Genomic DNA, 22,672 nt, shown 5'->3' with positions numbered 1-22,672 from the left:
TCACAAGAGAACTTATCAATCATCGAAATAAAGCAAACCACTCACTCATAAGGCAACCAATAAATACACAAAGCAATATAAAAGAACCACCCAATAAAGCAATATAAAGAAACACCATGGACCTACACTATCTCTCACACCCAACCCCACCCCCACAGATGAAAATGAAGCACCCTTTTTACACATAATTTTACTACGAACATCAAGTAGTCTGTAAAACAGATTAACCCCCTGGACATAAAAGTCAGTGTGGATGAAGTATATAACTGATACTCTTTTAAAGACCAAAAGGCTAAACAAGGAGGCACTCAATTGGGTAAGCAGTGCAGCAGGCTGTTGACCCTCACTGACACGGGCTGGTCTGTGCGACTGTTGCCTCTGCATGTATGATGTTGTACAGCCTGTGCTCAGACAATCAGGGGTTAATAGGGTAGCGGCGATGCGGTGGGCGGAGCACAGAGAGGGGATAAAAGGCTGGGAGGGAGCGGACGCACAGCCACTGCTGGGAAAACCCGGGAAGTGAGCTGATGCCACGATGGACAAGCAGTGACCAGGCGCCGAGTTGAGGAGCCCGCGGAGGCCGAAACCTCCCACTTTCGATGGTAAGTCCTATTGGGAGTCTTCAGCGCCATGAGTATTGAAATGCGAATAAAAAAGCGTAAACCTAAGCAGTATATTTTCGAGTAAACGTGAAATGGTGGATGTTGAGATCGAAATCGGCGTTTAGCATGAGGGCCGTGCAGTGGGAGTGGGAGCCGCTGTGATCCGCAGAGCCCGTCTCCCCTCCTGGGTGACTTTTCTCGCTTTGTACCATTGCCGAAAGTAAGCTAAAATATGCTTCCTTGCTGGGGGGAAAAAAGGGGCACCTCAAATTTGACGCATAAGGGCACCCCTTCCCCGCAATGGTTGCACTGTCAAGTGAACTTGAGGGGAAAGTACGTCTGCGGCTGCGCATTGCTTGGTTAATTTTTCGTAGTCCGTCTGCGAGCTCCCAGCCGCTTGAGGATTGAGCGAGTCCGCCCAGCTTGACGTCTTGTTTCTTTTACTGGTATGTGTATATATATCTGTGAATGTAATGGATACATTTGTCTGTATTTTACAGTAATGTTAATACATGTATGCACAGTTATTATATTCTGTCTTGGTCAAAGTTTCACCTGATGCTTATTGCAGTGCGTGTCATAAAAAAAGCTTATTCTATCGCTCTATTAGGTCAATTTATTGTAATCAATACATCTATTTTGTTTAGTGATGTAAATGTATATTCGCACCGTTAATACAATTCTAAACGTATAGACTTGTAGATAGATGTCTCTGCAATATTCATAATACAGGCAGAAAGTGAAGCGCCTGAACTCGCATTAAGAACACGCTGCAAAGGGTTAACATTAACCAGCCACGGATTAAATGGCTGGCTAACCATTCAGCATTTTCTCATCCGAGTGGTTTCTAAATGGGTTATTAAATGTTTACTAAAGCAACACGTTAGTCTGATGGCAATAAAGCTAGCTAGTAGTTATTGGAAACGTTTCCAATGGTACCTATTTTCTGTAATCTAATGTCCCACTTGATAATACTCAAGTATGAGGCTAGATAAATTAAAATTGCATGCACCAGATATCAAATCAATTGAAGGGCTGTTATTGTTCTTTATAGCATTCTACATGGCTGTTGCACATTGCACAGCAGCGATGCACTATAGAGGAGAAAAGGCAGAGAGGCTGAGGGAAGCAGCCAAAGAAAGTGCCGCTTTATTCAAGTCGATCAGGACAGCAGGCAAATTATTTGGTTAGCAGCACGTAATCTGTATGCCCCTTCTCTTGGCATCTGCCATCCCTCACTCTGTTGGGGCTTATTTCAATCCATTGAATCAATTCCCTTATTATCTTGCTTCACACCTGGAAGGCATTTATAACCATGCATTTATTGGTAAAGCAGTAATGTTTTATGGACTTCAGAACAGTAATTAAATTTAAACATTTTTAGCATTCTATAAAATTTAAGAAACCTGAGTTGGTTTTATACATTCTAATTCCTTTCAAGATCAGCCAGAACCCCATCCTGAGAGGCTGCGATTCAGACCCAGAGAGTAAGGGAGAGCCTGTTGAGGTGTGAAGGGAAGAAGACTGAGGCATTTGGTATCCAAAATCAACACAAGACCACTCCAGGTGAGAGAATAAGGCTGAGGAAGAAATCTAGAGCTGCAGAAACCATGTATATTTTTTCCTCTTATCTTGCACAAGTGTGGTACATTCCTTGGCAGTATTGTGAACATTTTTAAAATGTCTGTGGCATTCCAAAATGGGTGAGAAAAATGATTGCACTTGTAAGAATTCTAGTGATAACAACAAAAATACTGTTGCACTGTACACGAGACTAGTGAAATACTTTCCAATTTCCTTTAAGGTGATGAGCCCCAAGTGCAGAGTCGGAGAGAACCGACAGTGCTAGTAGCTGAGACAGGATCTACCAAAGTAACGGAAGAGGTGGAGATTCCTAGCATATTCCGAGATCAAAAATGAGTTCCAAGTATTTTTTGCTTCAGTTAAAAAAAAAAAAAATCCTATCAATTTGGGACATGTAAAAAGGCATATCAAATACAATGCAGCTTTTCTTAAATTTTAAAATTCCATCGCACCCTGTTGTGAAATTCCCCCAAAAAATCTATGGGGTTGGGGTTGGGAGGTCATTCCAGAAGCCTTGGTATGAAGACAACCTCTGGTTGGAATATTCTCCTAAGGAGAATGCGATGTACTTCAGCTACTGCCTATTACGAATGATGAAAAATGTAATTTTAAGAACTATCTTCAGCATAAAGAACAAAGTCCTGGAAGTGATGGTGTAGCCTCCAGAGAGCCCTGAACTCAACATTGAGTATGTCTGGGATTACATGGAGAGAGGAGCACAGAAGAACTGTACTTGATATTTGGACCAACCTTCCTGCAGAGTTCCTTCAGAAACTGCAAGTGTAACCTAGTAGAATTGATGCTGTTTTGAAGGCAAAGGGTGGTCACCCCAAATATGGATTTTATGTAGATTTTCATTCTTCTGTTAACTCCTTGTTCATAGATTTTATATTTATCAGTTAACTAAATGAAAATGTCTTTGAAAGCATTCTTACTTTACAGCATTTTTTAACACCTGCCTAAAACGTTTGCACAGTTCTGTATAAGAGCAGAACTGGATGGAAACTAGTGGGATTTACCCAGCATTTAAGAATTAAGGAGCACTGCAGCACTGAGGCACATGTTAGGGACTGAGGTGGAATGCCTTTAAAAGAATGGCCTTTAAATCCTGCATTTGAAACCTGCCTCTGTCGCAGCTTGCTTTTCTTTGGCGGACAGATTTTCTCGATTTAACATTGTTTTGTACTAAGCACATCAAGGGATTGCCTTTGGGCCCGTTTGATCTCGAGAGGTTTTAATCGTTGCCTCTAATGCCATTTCCTTGAGCTTGATGCAAGCTTCACATAAAAAGACCTTGGGTGACCCTTCTGTCAAATAGAACAAAGGATTACCAAATTTTAAGTATACATCACCTTATTTAAAAAAACAAACAAAAAAAACACTATTGACCAGTCTATATTAAAAGGTGATGCAAACTGAGATCACCATTAAAACAAGACTGGGAATGTAAATTAGCATTGTTACCTGTCCTTCAAGAGATGTTCTGAAGAGGGCTCGCCACAAATTAGAAACTTGTCCGCATTCACACTTCCTTCATCTGTTTGAGGAAGGAGTGAGTCAGTTTGTCAGTTCAGCAAAACGTGGTCACTGGCATCTGCAGTTCATCCTAGGATAGCGCACATCTCCTTTGGGCCAATACCCTGAATGTCGCCTCATTGCCATCATGTACATATTCTTGATATCAGCCACGGAATATCCACGAATCTTCTCTGTGATGAGGGCAGGGTCAACATCAGGGGCCTCATTCGCTTCTTGTAAAGTGATCTTCAGCAGCTCCGATTTGCCCATCGCTGTGGGCAATGCAATGCATTTTCTCTAATCTTGTCAGTGCCTCATCAATGTCCCAAGGGAAGGTGGTTGCAGCTAATACCATTACCCTTTTTGAAAGGTTGTAATTTTCTAATGCCCCTCCAACCCTGGAGAGCAGCTCAGATTTCACTAAGTGATGCTCTTCATTTGTTCATACTCTACCACTAACTTCTGTCGCACCTGCTGCCATTTGATCTTGAGGGCTGGGATCTGCTGAATCACTCCCTGGTATTACACCATAGCACATTCTCGGCATTGTTGCAAATCTGTCCTTCAAATTGCTCTGATTTCTTGTTTTGCTTACAGTAAATGGCTGAAATGGTCTCCATGAACTTGCAGACATGTATCCACTGCTCTTATTGTCTTCATAAAAACATGTTCCACTTCAAGTTTTAGTTATTGTTGGTGCACTCTTCAGTCACCCTGCATAATGCCTGTTTCTTGTAAACCCACCTTATTCTTCATCCACCCTTGCTGTGACTGGTGTTGTACAGACATTGCCCTCAACAATGTCGTCTATGGGCACAAACCCACCTTTGCTGGAAGTGATTTCCTGCAAGGAGGGAATGTCAGTGTTCTGTCATGACCAGCAAGGAGCCCGGATCTCAATCCCATTGAGCACGTCTGGGACCTGTTGGATTGGAGGGCCATTCCCCCCCAGAAATGTCCGGGAACTTGCAAGTGCCTTGGTGGAAGAGTGGGGTAACATCTCGCAGCAAGAACTGGCAAATCTGATGCAGTCCATGAGGAGGAGATGCACTGTAGGACTTAATGCAGCTGGTGGCCACACCAGATACTGACTGTTACTTTTGATTTTGACCCCGCTTTGTTCAGGGACACATTATTCCATTTCTATTGGTCACATGTCTGTGAAACTTGTTCAGTTTGTCTTGGTTGTTGAATCTTTATGTTCATACAAATATACACGTTAAATTTGCGGAAAATTTAAAAGCCGTTGGAAGTGAGAGGATGTTTTCTTTTGCTCTGTATATATTGCATTTTCATTTTTTTTTTGTTCAACTTTTAACTTCCCCCATCTCTTTAGTGAACATGGATTTGTAGCCTAGCCTATTAGAAGTCCTATAGTTTTTCTTGAAAACATGCATTGTTTAGAATTAAATTCTGAAGCAACTTAGTTGTACACCACTCAGTCGTATGGGTACAATTGGTAGTAAAATATTTGGTGCATAGTGGTGACGTGTCAGACCAGCTCACCCTGCTCATAGACTGTTCTTCCTAACCCAATCAAACAAAGTAGTGATCTACGCCTCCCTCTAAACCCCACCTTCACAGAAAAACGGCTAAAACTCTCAATTCGAGAGGGGGGGTGGAATAATTTGAAAGCTTGTAGTATTGTAACCAAAGATCTAGAAGCACTAGTTCGGAGTGTCCCTTTACATTCCAAAATGACAATGCCCATCTTGTCCAGGTATGGTGTTATGTACGATTCTATGGAAGTGGTTTTTGCATGTTGCTTTTTGACTGTTATGCCTAATGGACTGCAAGTAATGTACTATATTTTGGGTTTCATATTGAAATGAAACTGATATTAAACTTCTACACTAATTTTATGGTGTGGGTGTGTATGTATATGTGTGTATATATCTATATATCTCTCATCCCGGTTTATTGTGCCGTTATGCAGGTACAGTGAAGACTTTAATGGTTGGTTTACCAATAGTCTTAAGAAAACATCCAAGATTTAACAATCTCTTTAAATAACTGGTTAGTTATAACCTATAGGCCTATATACATAATTTAAATTACAAAAGGCTATAAACTTAAGACCGTATCAAACTAGAATATCCAATAACGCTGAAGTCTGTGCCAGTATAATATGAAGTATTGGTTAATTTTAAAGGGTGTGGCTTTTTTTTAATGGCTTTTCTAACATTTAAATGCTATTGGTGTATTTCTGTGTATAAATTGCATTCAATCATGAGTAATGTTGAAGTTTTTTTTTTTTTTTTTTGTCGGACTAAAATTGTAACTGTATGACTTTACTTTTATTTGCTAGAACTGAAGTCCAATTTGTCCTACACGTGATCGGATAATACAGTAGTTTCCGTGACCCTATTTATCAAACCAATGAAACTATTGTTTGGAAACAAATGTTCTTTCAATATTTTACTGCTTTTATCTGTTGCATTATAGGCACTTTACTTCACTGTATGCCATCCCTAGGCAATTTGGCCACTGGCTGGCACACTGCTTCTCTTAGAGATTCTATAGGTGTCCAGTCTCGAGATTCTAGATCTATGATTGGAGTTACTGTGTTTGGTTACAGCCAAGAGTTACTTGATTTAGGGTTTTGTTGTAGCTTTAATTTTTCTGCTTTATATCCTTTAGTTTATATTTGGTGTTTGACTTATTTTTGATCTTAATTTCACTTATGCTAATAAGCTAGAAATTGTTCAAAACATATTCTGTTTTGAGATCAATTATGGCGCTAATGTGATCCCATTGATTTAAAGTGCAGTTTAGAGTAAGGAGAGGCCGGTGAAACACTCCAGGGATTTGCACTGGAGCTTGAGTCTTATCGACGCATGGGGTCAGAGTTAAGACCATGTTGAAGGAGCAGTTTAACAAAGTGTTGGAATACGCTGATCTTCGCATCCAAGATTCCCCAGTGAATTGCAAGAAGCTTCTTTAGCTGCAACTCCGGTTGAGACTTATTTTTCTCCGTCCAATACATCCTGTTTAAATAACGTGTACGCACAGCTGAAAACATGGCTGCGGCCTTGAAAAATCAATGCTTTCCTTATGAGAACAAGCTGTGAGACTGCTAGTGTGAATCGGCTTACATTACATGCACAACAGACTGACCGTACACACTGCCCTCTCCTTCCGCTTTGTTCTACTTCCGTCCCATCTATGTGCCCCTCTTGCTAGTCTCCAACCTAGTACCTGGAAAGCCTCGGGTCATTCTGGTGTTATAGGTATCCTTCACTAATCTTTAGCCAATAATTGGCTCGATTTTAAGTAGTTTGGGGGTTCAATGAAACCAGGTAGCTTTCTAGGACACTGGTTGGAACCACCTACTTTTACAGTAGACCATTCGACATGTTAATTACAAACGCGGAACTGTTTTAGGAAACCAGTACTGATAAAGGAAATTGTCACAATAGTCTTTACTTGATCCAATAGATCGCTTCTTTCACCCTGAAAGGTTTACTTGATAACTGAACAATGTTTGCAGCACCATGGTGTGACACATGTTGCACATGTGTGGATCTAGAATGGTCACTAGCTTTCACTAGCTTAACTTTATTTTTTGGGTAATCAATGTGCAAGGTAATGAGGTGGGTTGTTTTGAACACTGCATTGCAGAGGCAAATTCCAGCTAATCTCTCCGTCCATCTCATTAGGGTCCCAGTCACGCAAGTGTACAGCGTAGTCCAGAGCAGTGAACATGGCACTGGAACTGAACCAGCTCCCTTATGTACCACAACAATGGCCACCCATGCAGCTCCATGAAGTCTCTCCTCGTCAGTGAGTTTCCACAAGTCTTTCTGGCTGAAGATAGCATCGTTATTGGCATTGAAATGAAGGAGCCATGTGGATAGCTGATGGTGCTTTGCCGAGCTTGCTTCAGGTATGTGTACAAACGCTCTTCACACGTGTGCAGCAAGTGAGTCTGCTGTTACATCTCCACGAAGCCCAATACAGACATGGCCTGCAGGGCACTAGCTGGACAGCATGAATCGGTGTAAAGGTATCCAGGAACGATGGGAAGGTGTCTCTGGAGGTCCCATGGAAGGAAACCTCACAATTCCTGGCCTCTGCATACTTCCCATTGAATATGGTGGCCATCACCTCAGAGTGCACCGAGAGGACTGTCCTGTGTGCCGGCCCTTGCATGAGGCCAAGCTGTTTACTAGACAAAGGAGTGTGAGGAGGCCTTCAGGACCATAAAGTGGACTCTGCACTATATATCGCAGTTCAAGATTGCCAGTAAACTGAACAATTGTAGTGACAAAGGGGCACATTTAGTGTTGAGTTTGAGGTGGGAAGCAACGAGGAACCTAGGCAAGAGGACCGCAGAGAGACACAATAGCTTTAAAGAGCTCTATCTGGGGAAAGCAGCCATTGCTGAAGTGCAGTTTAGAGTGAGGAGGAGAGGCCAGTGAAACACTGCAGGGATTTGCAATCTCATGTCTAGGACCATATGTAATTGGTTATTTTGAGTCTTGGGGATTTTTTCTTTTGCATTTTTCAGTTTTAAAAAAGCGGGGGGGATATGAGTGTGTCTTATAGACGTGTACTTTGTTTTGGATGTTAAAACCTAAATTTTAATGTAGTTGCAGGAAACCCTAAAACGGCAAATGTATGAGCAGATGGACCTAATTTCCAAACCGAACCAGATTGAAAAGGCCCTGTTTGAAGCCCAGAGCCCTAGTATTTTAAACCTAAATTTATACATAAACTATGTTGTAGTACCATCTTAAATGTAGACTTTGTGCTTGAAATGTAAATTGGCAGCGCAGCAAAAACAAATTCAAACCCAATCTTCAATCGGCAAGTTTTCAGCAGGGACTTCACAAGTGGAAAACAAACCATTAATAAAACTCATTGAATTTCAAATATGGTATTCAGATTTTAGGTTATCATTAAGTGGTTAAACTTTTGTGGGGACTCCACTGTGAGGGGACATGGTATCCACCATTTCCCAAAAGATCCCATAAATATCTGGGGCACTGATATGAAGCTAGCTCCATGAAGTCTCTCCTCCTCAGTGAGGTCCAGGAAGTGATCTTTCTGGCTGGAGATCAGATGGTTATTGTTGATGAAATGAAATGCAGGAGCCAGGTGGATAGCGCATGTGTTGTGAAGCATGGCCCTCCTTAGAAGGATGACCACTCTTAGGCTGGAGGTGAAAACCTCCCTGCTGGGCATGCTCTGCAGGTATGTACACACGCCTCCCACGTGTGCTGCCAACGAGTCAACTGGTACATGTCCGCAAAGACCAATCCAAACATGGCCTGCAGGGCACTAGCTGGACAGCATGAATCGGTGTAAAGGTATTTCAGGAAAGACTGGAAGGTGTCCCTGGAGGTCCCATGGAAGGAAACCTCACAACTTCTGGCCTCTGCATACTTCCCATTGAACATGGTGGCCATCAGCTCCCAGATCTCTGACGGGACTGTGCTGTAGTCTGGCCCATACACAAGCTTACAGAGGCCAAGCAGAGTATTCTGGACCAAGGAGTGCGAGGAGGCCTTCAAAGCCATAACATGGGCTCTCTGCACTACACCTGTGTTAGCCCAAAAAAAAAAAAAAAAAAAAAAACATACCCCAGAAACTGGGTGCATAGAAGTGGTGAAACTTTCAGGAAGTAATTCCAACAAATTAGTTGGAATTGCAATAGGGTCACGTTATAGCGGATTGTTTTATTGATATGCAAGAATGAATAATTCCATGGCGAGCCTGTGAGACATTCCGGGAATGTCCCTTTTCCAGACATTCCTGGAATATGGTTTACATGATGGGTATTTTTGGTGGCAATATAAGAAGTTCTAGTAACAGTATTTTGTGGATTGATTGTTTGTTCTGTATTCTAGAGCTATATCAATGAGTTTGGCAGAGCCAAATGTCAAAGGAGGTATTGCATTGTGTCCCCAGGAGATTTTGTCCGTTACGTAGACCAATGGCTGTGACCACAATGAGTGATTTATGGGCTTCCTTACGTTAGCCATTTTATGGGTGTCCTTACCTTACTAGTTTTATTTTTGAAGTTTGTCAAAGGATAGGCAAGCTTATTTCTTTTTTTAGATTTCTTAGCATTTTGCTTTTTTCTCCAAGGCCTGCTTTTCCTAGTCTTTGTGGTAATGCACAGACTCTTTTCTGAACACCTTATCTCAGTCTTTGGCTTTACTTTGTGGGTGGATCACAGCTGGTGTCAATAGGGCTACCTTCCCGATTAATGCTAAATCCCTTCGGATTTAGCGGAGATGTAACTGGTTGGGGGCTTGTCCTGTACATGGATGTGAGGCGAGTCTGCTTTTGTAGTGTATTTTAGTTCTCTACCTCTAGTGACTTGTGTTTGTGGGTTTGGCGTGTCCTACTTTTTCGGGTCACTTTTGATTTGTAGCTTTGTTTAGCCCTTTTTTCCTATGGGTTTTGTTTGTGCTAATGTTGTAGCGGCTACCGTCTTTGCCTTAATTTGTGAGTCGTGTTTTTTGGGGTTTGTATACCTAGTGGAAGACTTTTGTTTGTTCAGTATGGAGTCTGTTGTCTTTTGTGGCTAAACCCACTTATGAGGCATTGCATCAGTACAAGAAATGGCAACTCTTGCTTCTTGCTGCACTATAGAAGGTGGATATTCCTCCTGGAAGTGTTCAGGCACAAGTTGTAATAGGGAGAAGTTTTAAAGGAGATGTTGCCCAGTCTTGTGGTGTTTTTATGGAAATCAATGTGACAATGAGGTGGGTTGTTTTGAATACTGTGCATTGCAGAGACAAATGCCAGATAATCTCTCGCTCTCAGATCAGGTTTGCAGTCGCATAAGTGTGCAGTAGTATCTGGGGCAGTTATACAGTGAATGGAGCACTTGATGTACCACCACGTCTTCCTGTGTCGCTCTACGAAATCTCTCCTCCGTGAGGTTCAGGAAGTAATCTTTCTGACTGAAGATCTGATGGTTACTGGCGATGAAATGAAGCAACCAGACTGACTGAAATGTGTTGTGAAATGTGGCCCTCCTGAGAAGGATGACCACTCTTAGGCTGGAGTTGAGCAGCTCCCTGCTGGGCATGCTCTGCAGGTATGTACACACGCCTCCCACGTGTGCTGCAAGCAAGTCAACTGGTACATCTCCGCAAAGACCAATACAGACATGGCCTGCAGGGCACTAGCTGGACAGCATGAATCGGTGTAAAGGTATTTCAGGAAAGACTGGAAGGTGTCCCTGGAGGTCCCATGGAAGGAAACCTCACAACTTCTGGCCTCTGCATACTTCCCATTGAACATGGTGGCCATCATCTCAGAGTGCACTGAGAGGACTGTCCTGTGTGCCAGCCCTTACATGAGCTTACGGAGGCCAAGCAGTTTGCTAGAGAAAGGAGTAAGAGGAGGCCTTCAGAACCATAAAGTGGACTCTGCCAGTAAACTGAACAATTGTAGAGGGGAAGACAAATGGGCACATTTTAGCGTTGAGTTTGGGGTGGGAAGCAATGAGGAACCTAGGCAAGGGGACAGCAGAGAGCCACGAGCTAGATCTCGGAAAGCAGCTATCACTGAAGTGCAGTTTAGAGGGAGGAAGAGAGGCCAGTGAAATGCCATGGGTATTTGCAATCGCATTTAGCCGATTTTTTATATATGGCCCTAGATTTTGAGTTTTGGATTATTATTATTATTTTTTATTTATCCATCAGATTTCTCCCCAACCGATTTCACGTGGCCCTACATATCTATTGCAATAGCAGGGGGTCGTAGTTCCAAGACCAGATGTTGAAGGAGCAGTTTATCGAAGGGTTGGAATGCGGAGATCTCCACATCCAAGTTTAACTAAAATCCCCCAGTACATTTGCAAGAAGTTTTATTAGCTGCCACTCTGGTGGAGACTGTTGGACCGTGATAAATAATGCTTTGTGTATGCAGAGCTGAATACATGGCTATGGCCGTAAAGAGACCCTGCTAAAGGCACTGCCCAGCCCCCACAATGTTGCAACACCACCACAAATCGGCACGAACTGGTTAGGAAGGAGCCCCATAAAACCACAGGGGACACTAGCAGCCCATGTGTTCAGTAGTGCCCCCTTTACTCAAAATGTGGCTTTCCCATCAAATTGCCTAAGGCTCTGCACATGCATGCATTTGGAATAAATAGTCCTTGTGAGTAGCGAGTGTCTTCCTCAATGGAAATGTCGGTCTGTGTGCATTACGGTTGAGTCAATGTACACACGGCCCCCTTCACTTTCTTCCTACTTGTCCCTTTTGTGCCCCTCCCCTCCCCACCGCACTGCCTTTACCTTATTCCCTTATTGGGTACAGGGACATGTTGCACTGCTCCCCCCAAGACTAATTTATCCCGAGTGATGAACTTAAACTATTTACTGAAATGCAGCTTGTTTAAATTTCAAAACCCTTAAATATATAGAACTTCATTATTTTAGAGATGGATTGTGTTGCTGCACTCGGAGATTTCTTTTCACTGACTGTTCAGCAATATCACTTGAACACTTTACAACTATAATCTCCAGCCCAGTAGTTGGAAAGCCCCAGGTCATTCTGGTGTTATAAGTGCCCATACTTACTGGATAAAGATCACCATTTTAAGCCAATCGGGACTATTAAGTAATTAAGGGTTCAGTGAAACCAGTTGGCTCCTCTACACAGTAGATCTGAACTGTTCATCATGTTAGTTGCAGTACCCACAGTTACAAATGTTCCACACGTAGATCTGGAATGGCCAGCATCTCGAACTGGATTGTGAAACCGGATTTTGTCTTTATGGTAAGCAATGTGTGACTTAGAGGTTTGTTTTCACCATCATGCACTGCAGAGGCCAATGCGCTCGGATCAGGGTCCCAGTCAAATGTGCAGTGGTATCTGGGGCACTGATCTGAAGCCAGCTCCATGAAGTCTCTCCTACTCGGTGAAGTTCCGTATGGGTCCTCTTTCTGACTGAAGATCAGATGGTTACTGGCGATGAAATGAAGGAGTCAAGCGGATGGCTGAAGAGCTCCCTGCTGGGCATGCTCTGCAGGTATGTACACACGTGTGCTGCCAACGAGTCAACTGGTACATGTCCGCAAAGACCAATACAGACATGGCCTGCAGGGCAGTAGCTGGACAGCATGAATCGGTGTAAAGGTATTCCAGGAGAGACGTGAAGGTGTCTCTGGAGGTGCCATGGAAGGAAATCTCACCATTTCTGCCCTCTGCATACTTCCCATTGAACATGGTGGCCATCACCCCCCCACCTAACAGGACTGTGCTGCGGTCTTGGTCTGTGAGGATTCTGGACCAAGGAATGTAAAGAGGCCTTCAAAGCCATAATGTGGGCTCTCTGCACTACACATGTTCTAGCAAAAAAAATATATAAAAAGAGAAACTCCCCAAGAACTGGGTGCATAGAAGTGGTGAAACTTTCAGGAAGTAATTCCAACAAAGTAGTATGCTTTTCTCTGCAAAAGGGTCACGTTATAGCGGATTGTTTTATTGAAATGCAAGACTGAAAAGTTCCATAGGCCTTCTACGGTTACAGTAGTCAATGCCGTACGCCCAAATGATTAGCTTTATGTGAAATTGATTTCCAAACCTGAAATTAGCCCTGTGAGGTATAAACATTTTAATTTCGGATGGGTTTGTGCCTGTGGTTTGATGGTACTGACGAGCGTTCTGAATTTTTAGATTGTGCAGTTCAATGGTATTTGTTAGACCATGTGTTGCCTTTGAATGAGACCTCAGCTTCTGGTTCTAGCATTTAGATTCAGGCATTTGAAATTGGTTTTGTGCAGGTGACTTTACATATAGTGGAACTGCCATCTGAACGGGTGACGGGACCTGCGATTGTTGGGGTGAGACGCAAGTTGCCTGTTGGTGTCATTTATTCTGGGGAATGATTTAGCAAACCAGTGTCAACCTAGAGGTAGTTAAAACACTGATTTGTTGATCGTGGTCCTGGTTTTCACAAACATCCTGAGTTGTTCCCCGTGTACACAGTGACTCACACATGTCTAGAGAACTAGAATGTGCCGATTCTTATGATGCCAATGTTTAATGATTTCTCATGTTGATTTGAGTGGCTATTGTCAAACTCTGATTTGATATGCTTTCTTTTCGGGTGAGAGCTGTTCAAGAGAATGCTGCTTTAACAATCGTATAGCACCTTGACGAGAACAAATGCTTGCAGAGCAGAATGATGTACAACTCATGTGCGTCATGCTGACTTTGATTGCGTGACATTGCAGAAGTGTCCATAGGCTACTTTTATTAGAGATGGTCTTTTAATGTGGAAATGGAGACTGCTTCTTGGTGTGAGGTAAATCAAACTGGTTTTTGTTTTGAACACTGTGCGTTGCGGAGGCTGACAGATAATCTCTCAATCGATCTCGCGCTGTATCCCAGTCACAAGTGTAGCGTAAGGTACACTTATAAATTTCAGTTAAAGAAGTGAATTTATAGTATCACCTTATCACGAATCCTGGAATCTTGTAGAACTCAATTTCTGTAATAATTGGACGCAGACACCAATTCCAAAGATATAAATTGTCAAATATATTCAAAAACAGACTAAATGTAGCACTACACTAATTATACAAAAGGGAAAAACTAATTAAAATTCAACTCTAGATCAACAAATCACTTCTGTGACCAAATCAAAGACCATGGGATCGCATATGATAACACGCATCTTTACACAAAAAAGGTTATAAACACATTGACTACAATAACGGTTAGTAAGACTAAGGCGAGTCTCTCATTTAGTATTGTTAGTCGGACATTAAATAACTACGCAGGTTGGTATTTATGTCGGGTAACTTCTCGTTGTAAATGAGACTGTGTGTATATACACTCACATAAAGGATTATTAGGAACACCATACTAATACTGTGTTTGACCCCATTTCGCCTTCAGAACTGCCTTAATTCTACGTGGCATTGATTCAACAAGGTGCTGAAAGCATTCTTTAGAAATGTTGGCCCATATTGATAGGATAGCATCTTGCAGTTGTTGGAGATTTGTGGGATGCACATCCAGGGCACGAAGCTCCCGTTCCACCACATCCCAAAGATGCTCTATTGGGTTGAGATCTGGTGACTGTGGGGGCCAGTTTAGTACAGTGAACTCATTGTCATGTTCAAGAAACCAATTTGAAATGATTCGACCTTTGTGACATGGTGCATTATCTTGCTGGAAGTAGCCATCAGAGGATGGGTACATGGTGGTCATAAAGGGATGGACATGGTCAGAAACAATGCTCAGGTAGGCCATGGCATTTAAACGATGCCCAATTGGCACTAAGGGGCCTAAAGTGTGCCAAGAAAACATCCCCCACACCATTACACCACCACCACCAGCCTGCACAGTGGTAACGAGGCATGATGGATCCATGTTCTCATTCTGTTTACGCCAAATTCTGACTCACTATTTCAGTCAAAGTTGCTCTTCTATCAGCTTGAATCAGTCGGCCCATTCTCCTCTGACCTCTAGCATCAACAAGGCATTTTCGCCCACAGGACTGCCGCATACTGGATGTTTTTCCCTTTTCACACCATTCTTTGTAAACCCTAGAAATGGTTGTGCGTGAAAATCCCAGTAACTGAGCAGATGGTGCCAGACGGGCCGGTCTGAGTATTTCACAAACAACCATGCCACGCTCAAAATTGCTTAAATCACCTTTCTTTCCCATTCAGACATTCAGTTTGGAGTTCAGGAGATTGTCTTGACCAGGACCACACCCCTAAATGCATTGAAGCAACTGCCATGTGATTGGTTGGTTAGATAATTGCATTAATGAGAAATTGGAACAGGTGTTCCTAATAATCCTTTAGGTGAGTGTATATATATATATATATGTTTAGGTGCTGAGAGATCCTATCATTACTTGTTACCACAATTTCCCTTAACTGATTATTATTCAATGATTTAAGGATAGGCAGGGCCACCTATAATCTGGTGTCTATTAACTTGTGTCAATTTCAGACTAAACCGTTAAACAGGAATGAGAAGATATTTCTCGGCGTTGACAGATTTTATTTCTAAAATTATCAACAAAACCGTTTAATGCAACACATTTATATTTAAGAAAACTAAATGATATTACACATTCTAGAGTTATGAATCGCATATTAACATTTCTAATTGATTTCTCAAATGTCATGAATCGCAAACTCCAAACTGTTACACTTATCTGAACTTCGTCGCAGAGAGGCCTCTCTGTCTTCGGGCTCAGATAACAGCACACGGCACGAGGTCCGTGTGGTTTGGAACAAAGGCAGTCCGGTTCGGCTTTGTCCAAGAACTTCCACTCAGTCGATGCACCTGGATGTTGGGGTTTCGCGAATGTAGAGTCTTTTCCAAACAGATGTTCCACTGGTTTGAAGGCTCCAAGATTGTGCACAAAATCTTCTTGGCAAGCAGGGTCTCTCACCGTACTTATTTGAAGACAAAGTCTTTGAGGAAAGCAGGGCCCTGTTTGTTCCAAGGGTCGAGTTTCTTAAGACTCAAATAGCTATTTAAATGACTGACACTTTCATATTCAGTCGACTTAGTCAATTGTCCAGCTGTAAAACTCCACTGATCAGGTGGGCACAGGTGGGCAGCGCAGTCTGTAAAGTTCTTTATTTAATAAAGTCCTTTAAAGAATTCTTCGTACGGCTCAATCTCCTCCCAGTTTAACTCTTCTGTTGCCGGCAAAGACTTGGTTGGTTTCTGGTTCCGGTTAGGGCAACAGAGCTACAGGTTGAGCTGTGGCAGCGAGTTTCTGGCTCAGGTGAGAGAGAGAGAGACCATGCGCTGTTCTTTATACGCCTGTCAGATCAATAGGTGATTGGTTCTTGAGTTTGAGAGATTGGATTTTGGTTTCAGCCCACAGTGTCCTATTGGAGGGGGGCTTGATTTATGACTGTCCATCCATGCCATCTTTTGGAAATGCCGGTTGGCCCGGGTTCGTATCTCTGTCGGGATTTCGGCTCTCATCCACTTCAAAGAGCTTTTATTACCTACAGGCCCCCTTCCCCAGACATCTCACAGCAGGATTCCAAACTATTTGGCCTATTCTCGGTGCCATCCTTCCAGACTGTCACTTTGATGTAAACCAGTCCCACGCTTTAAGGAAATCTGATAACTTTGGGGGGAGAGGTCTTCTTTAGATCAGTGCTTCAGCTCAGAGCTAAAATGCTCTTATCAAAATACACCCAACATAATGCTACACAAGTGTGCAGTGGCAGTGAATGCGTCACTGGTACCGAGCACTGGTCTTTTTCAATATAATGTTATGGTGTTCAAGATGTGAAATGCCCCCAATTTTGTAAAAACATTTCCCAAGTTGTTGCCCCTTCGACCAATCTGATAAGTGCGGTTTATTTAGACTGATTGTTGCCAGTACGCCTTTGAGCAAGCAAAGGTGTTCATGGTTCATGCTCTCGTTATCTGCCATTGTCTTTTATTAGTCGAAGCTCTGCATTGATATTGGTGCAGGTGCAATTCTTCAGGATGATGGTTGGGTAGAGTATCCTCATTTCTTGAAGAAATGTAATCTTGCTCATAAATATTCTCCAGTAGAGAAGGAGACTTTGGCTCTCTAGTTTGACAGCATTTTGAGGTGTATTTGACTTTCTGCTCCTTTTAGCAGGTTTTTCATTATCATAATCCCTTGGCGTTTCTCCAGAAGTTTGTTACTCAGTGAATATACTTTATTTAAAATGCATGTGGACGTGTTTGATCGGTTCACCTTTAGTCATTGTTTATGGGTGGGGTGTTCTGTCTAAATGTCTTTTAGTCTTTTCTCAATCTCAGGCTTTCTTTTGTGGGTGGATCACTGGTCTCACTAGGGGTAATTTCTGGGTGTAGTGGGGAAAATTTACTTAATTTTCTGTTTTATATTTTCATGTTATAGTATTGTTTCATGTTAATTCAGTTCTGTTTTATAAAGCAAATTTGTTAGTATTTACCTGTAGAAATGCTAGAGGTTACCTTGCTTCTGCCTTAAATGTTAATTTTGTTGAATGTATAGGCCTACAGTTGTCTTTTTGAATATGTCCTCAACAATTGTATTAATATGCATCGTATGCAACTGGATTTGATTTGAGAAGGCTGTAACCTGTTGTCTATCAGATATACAAAGGGGCTTCTTCCAACTCACGCTGTAAGAGTAGAGCTCCAGGTTAACCTGTATTTGTTTTGTATAATAAACTTGTTACTTCATCTGTATATCCTGGGTTTTCCGAAAACCACTAGATGGGTTATTGCTACATGAGTTAAACTGTCAAACGGCCGTATGATGTGCATACCAGGGAAACCCACTTTAAGCCAGGTGACAGGATGTGGATTTACTCACCAGGCAAGAAGAGTCGGGAGCCCAAAACTCCCCAATTCCTGCGAGGGTCAGTGTACTGTGCTCGAAAGAATATCTGTGTACTGGGTGCAGATGACGGGCAGGCAGCGGAGGGTCATACTACGTCACAATCGTCTGGCACCAAAGCAGCCAGCGGAGAATGACACCCATAAGCCCCTATCTGAAATGCAGGATTCGTCCCTCAACTTGTCCACCCTTTTTCAGGTGCTGTATGCCTTGGTTTTCCCTGGGACCTGCCATTACAAACCATGAACCAGCTTGGGAGAACAGGCCATATGCTGTTCTGGAGGAAGTGGCAGAAGGGCTGATTGTCACTGATTTAGGAGGAAGAAGCTGAAAGCATACAGCCCGCATTGGACCCGGGGCAACAATCCTTCTGAAGGCATTGTGCCTAGTACTAACATAACTGTAGCCTCACACAGAGCAGGGAGGGCCACAGGAGCCCGTTACTACTGTCCTTTTTGTTAGTGGAGAGTGATCTACTGCTTTTAAATATGATTTAAATGTAAATGAGCAGTGTATGTAAATTGTCAATTTTTTTTTAACCTCGCCCAATAAGGTAACTTTAGTGTGGTGTGGAGAGGCACAGAAGGGATAAAAGGTAGATAGTGGAAGCAGGGGCCAGTGTGTGTCGGTCTGCTGCGTCTCACAATATTCGTTTTTTTTTTTTTCTCTACCCCCCCCCCCTCCTCTCTACTCTGTGGAAACCATATCATTGCACCATAGGAAAGAAACCGTGCAACAATTTCTCAATTTTACTATAAAAGTAAACTAACTACTAACATTAGAAAAAAAAAAAAATGCTTTCAGAGTAATTATCCAATAGCAATCCCACAATCTTCAGCTCTTCTATGTTAGAGGAGCAATGCAAGACCATATCGTGAATATCTGGTTAGAAAACCATGTGGTTTACAAAAAATACTCCAGAATGATTTACAAAATTATGCCCGATGTTTTTCAAAATGCATTGTTTCTGTGAATTTTACAAATCCTTCCTCCACAGCAGCTTTTTTTTTTAAATGTATACAATTGTTGACGTGGTATTATACTTACAAAGTACATGTCTATCTGTCGATCCCAGCCCACAGCCATCACGTATCTGAAAGGCAGAGACCTGTTTTAGTTTACATTTACATCAGTTGAAACCTTATGTAGTTACCAGACTCTCTAGTAATGCTAACCCTAAAACTAAAATAGGGCCAATAAGCTGAAGGAACTCACTTGTTTCTGTTGACTTTAACATAAGTGCAGTCACAGACTTCATCTTTCTTATGTTCTGTAAAAAAGAAAACCCTTAAGAGACCCTTAACTGAGGGCTGGAAGAGTTCAATTAACAGCTTGGACTACCGCAGTATCGCCAACAACTTTGCAAAACGACAGATAAACTGCTTACCCTTCCTTAAAATCCGTAAGCAGTGGCCATTGTTGAAATTCCAGATCTTCAAACACCCATCTCTTCCACCAGTGACAAGCCTGTAAGATCATTGTAAAGGAAGTGACACTCAATGTATTTGTTTTGATGGCTTGCCCAATTCCATTTATGGTTATAAATGTCACTCAAAATACCCAAACAAACCTTCTGCCACTAAGGTCAAAGGTCAGGCACGTAATCGCAGAGGACCCATGGGCACCACCAAACTCGAAGACTTGGTTTCCAGTATCGATATCCCAGACTTTGACAACCTTGAAGGTATGAGAACAAATGTAAGAGTAAGGAAGTAATCTGAGACACACACAGGATGTTTTGGTTTTCTTTTCAGTGGACAGAGAGAGATCACTTCAGGTATAAACTAAAATAAAAATGGACAGAGGGTTGTTTGCATGATTGTGTTCAACTCACAGATCCTTCCGTACAGCTGACCACTTGCCGGAACTCCTTACTGTAGCCACAGCACAGGACTGGCTCTTTATGAGACACAGTGAGGTTACCCTGGGGTTGTGGCCTGCAAAACCAAAAAATGTCAAGGTTAGAACAGGTTTATCGATCAAGGGATGGTGTTTTAATGTGAGCTTACATGTTATATGACATCCTTGCAGTTCACTTGCCTCAGATAATACAGAGTGGAAGACATGATGTCATCCCAGTTAATTAGCATACCCTCCCCCCTTATAAATGCATCAATATAGAAAGGATCAATCTGGCACCTATAGTGTGGCCTTTACCTATAACATTCATACATGATGGTTGTTTGACAGCAGTGGATTCTGTCGCCTTCAGATGACTTTCCCATTGTAATTACTAATCACATGGACACCCTGCCTGTAAGCATTTCTCCAAGAATCCCCCGTTAATTAGGATGCAGCACAGCACTCCCCGCCACATTACAACTCTTACACCCTTTGCAGAAACTCATCTCAGATCAGAGTTCACCTCTTCACAGAACCATGTCTTCATAAGCTGTTCACTGTGTGCCAATCAAATATTGATTAACAGAATTACAGAATTATAGCACAAGGCTGGCAAGTAGATATGGTATGCTTTATGAATGTTTAACTACTAGATGTTGGATTACAGTGGGTCATGCTGCACCTCTCTGTTGTGTTAAGCCTAGGACTCTACTTCAGTGTGTCCTCATAGTGTGTTGTGTTATGGGGAAGCCCCTGCAGCCTAATATAGAAAAGCATACACTTAAAGAGAAATGATCTACCCACTTTGTCCTCAAGGTGAGAAGAGCAATGGAGTCCGTAGCAATGTAGAGTGTTTTCACCACGGGGGAGTAAAGACATGCAGAAACATCTGCATTTTGACTGGCTTTGGGGTTTGCTGTGAACAGGCAGCACTGGTCTTGAATGTCCCAGATCTGAAATAGTTTTAAACCAGCTCTGGGTGGAGTTACAGACAGTTACCTGCTTCAAAGCATATTCTTTGACCTAGCATCTGTATTATTGACTTAACCCTAGACCAAATAATTGTTATGCCATATGTGCATGTGTGATGTGCATATATAGTATGAGTGTAAGTGAGCAGAGCTGAATGTATTGAAATTGTGTGAGACCTGTTTTCAGTGTGTGAAATACTGAAAAGCGCAGTGTCAAGGTATGTGTGAAGTATTAGTTCTTAAAACAAAAACATCTTTGTGCTGTTGTAATAAAATGTGTTTTTGGTTTCATTTTTACCTTACCTAATTTGGTGTCACATGGTTCTTTAACATAATGTGACATATACGATATGGATACTAAAATAATATTAGATTAAGAATTCAAATAATAGGGGGCAAAATACAGTCCCTCCCATTGAGACTCGAAGGCAAATAAAAAAACAAAGACCACCCATGACCAACCTTAGCAGTATTATCATTGGAGACAGAAAATATCCTGTTGTCATCTGAGGAGATATACAGGTAAAAGACAGGTGCGCAGTGACCTTTCAGGATGCCAGTAGGTTTCCTGCAATTAGTTAATGAAGTCTGTCATCTGGATATACACAGTACTGGAAACCCTGTGAAAAAGACCAGGGTCATACTCTGTTCTCTGAATATTTTTCTCTAAAAGTATGCTTCTGAAGGCGAGGACACTACTGCAAACCAAAAAAAACAAAAATAGAGGATAGACTTTTCTTTCAGTGTCCCTCATAGGTCATTTTCTAGAAGGCAGGATCTTATACTTTTTCCACTGTGCTCCAGATTTTCACCGATACGCTCTTAGCACTTAAACGAAAATCATTTCGCTCTTATGGTTCGGGCCCCTACAGGTTCTTCATGTCAAGCATTCTTATATCCCCTACAGTCCGATTTTAATTCTAATCCTTCTTCCTACTTCAGTTCTGTCTGTAGCTTTTCTGATAACCCAGCTTTGGTGCCTAGTGATTTACAGGCACAGAAACGAACCACCCGAAAGGCAGGCCACGCTTCAGTGAGCATCTGTGGAGCAATTCAGTAAGTGCATTTGGGATCATTGGTTACTCACAATATTTCATCTTTTAGTCTGCAGTTGTTCTCATTAAGGGGCTTTTGGACATAGGCTTTGTTTGGGGCTGTCAGTATAATTACAGCAGCTCCTCTTACCCCGTCACATAAGGATTCCACATCCTGATGAGTCTGTCCATCCCTCCAGTGACGATTAAGTTGTGCTTCTTACAGAAATCAAAAGTCTTCACGCCTTTATAGATGGGGAAGACGGTCTGATCGCAGTCAGCTCGCTGCAGAGGCAGCCCTGCACAGGCCTGAACCTTCTTCCCCTTCCCTTCTCGACCAGCTTCCTTTAGCTCTTTCATCTGCTGCTCAATGTTAGTTGTGGGAACAGTGCAGCCTGTTAATACAAGAAGTGGTTGTTTCCAATTAGATATTTTGCATTTTCCAATTCCTTGAGTTTCTTGATGTCTGATTTGCCCTCAGTTAATGTGCTTTACCACTTCTTTTCAGAAATCAGTTTGCAGCTGGGCACACTTGAAGGAAAAAAAAAAAAAAAACTGCTTGATCACATTAGTCTCAATGAGGTGCCAAAAAACTGATTTTCATAGAACCAGGCATGAAAATACTTGGCTTATATTTTTTATTTTTAAATGTGGAATTTTAGATCACTTGATCTACTTCACTTTCCCCTTAATTTCTCTGTTTTGCATTTGACAATCGTTATGCACGACAACGTGAGCATTTGCTAAATGCTTGTGCGATGTGAATCTTGGGAAGATCGCTTCACTTCCGACCCCAGGAGA

General features: G+C 42.1%; 1 protein-coding gene and 1 long non-coding RNA gene across 7 annotated transcripts in view; one reads left to right on the top strand and one right to left on the bottom strand.

The window, feature by feature from the left end:
* Positions 1-22,672, bottom strand: part of wdr95 (WD40 repeat domain 95) — a 45,822-nt gene that overhangs the window by 8,305 nt on the left and 14,845 nt on the right. The window contains exons 13-20 of the mRNA XM_066699713.1: positions 22,023-22,266; positions 21,300-21,405; positions 20,671-20,819; positions 19,859-19,961; positions 19,595-19,701; positions 19,412-19,491; positions 19,240-19,294; positions 19,072-19,117 (exon numbers count right to left, since the gene is read on the bottom strand). Of these exons, the coding sequence (XP_066555810.1) occupies positions 19,072-19,117; positions 19,240-19,294; positions 19,412-19,491; positions 19,595-19,701; positions 19,859-19,961; positions 20,671-20,819; positions 21,300-21,405; positions 22,023-22,266 (890 nt within the window). The remainder of the gene's footprint in view (positions 1-19,071; positions 19,118-19,239; positions 19,295-19,411; positions 19,492-19,594; positions 19,702-19,858; positions 19,962-20,670; positions 20,820-21,299; positions 21,406-22,022; positions 22,267-22,672) is intronic.
* LOC136746873 (uncharacterized) overlaps positions 512-22,672 on the top strand; it is a 33,656-nt gene continuing 11,495 nt past the window's right edge. For 2 of the 6 annotated variants that reach the window (XR_010816427.1, XR_010816430.1), the window contains exons 1-3: positions 512-602; positions 2,044-2,168; positions 7,364-7,590. This is a non-coding gene — a long non-coding RNA (uncharacterized LOC136746873). Of the gene's footprint in view, positions 603-2,043; positions 2,169-2,406; positions 2,571-7,363; positions 7,591-18,222; positions 19,075-22,672 lie in introns of those variants that run through there. The other 4 variants (XR_010816429.1, XR_010816432.1, XR_010816431.1 and 1 more) reach the window with 4 other exon arrangements.

Source organism: Amia ocellicauda, chromosome 3 (assembly GCF_036373705.1).
Source record: "Amia ocellicauda isolate fAmiCal2 chromosome 3, fAmiCal2.hap1, whole genome shotgun sequence".
Classification (NCBI taxonomy): domain Eukaryota; kingdom Metazoa; phylum Chordata; class Actinopteri; order Amiiformes; family Amiidae; genus Amia; species Amia ocellicauda.
The sequence above is the reverse complement of the archived record's forward strand: the minus strand, read 5'-3'. Positions and strand labels throughout refer to the sequence as shown.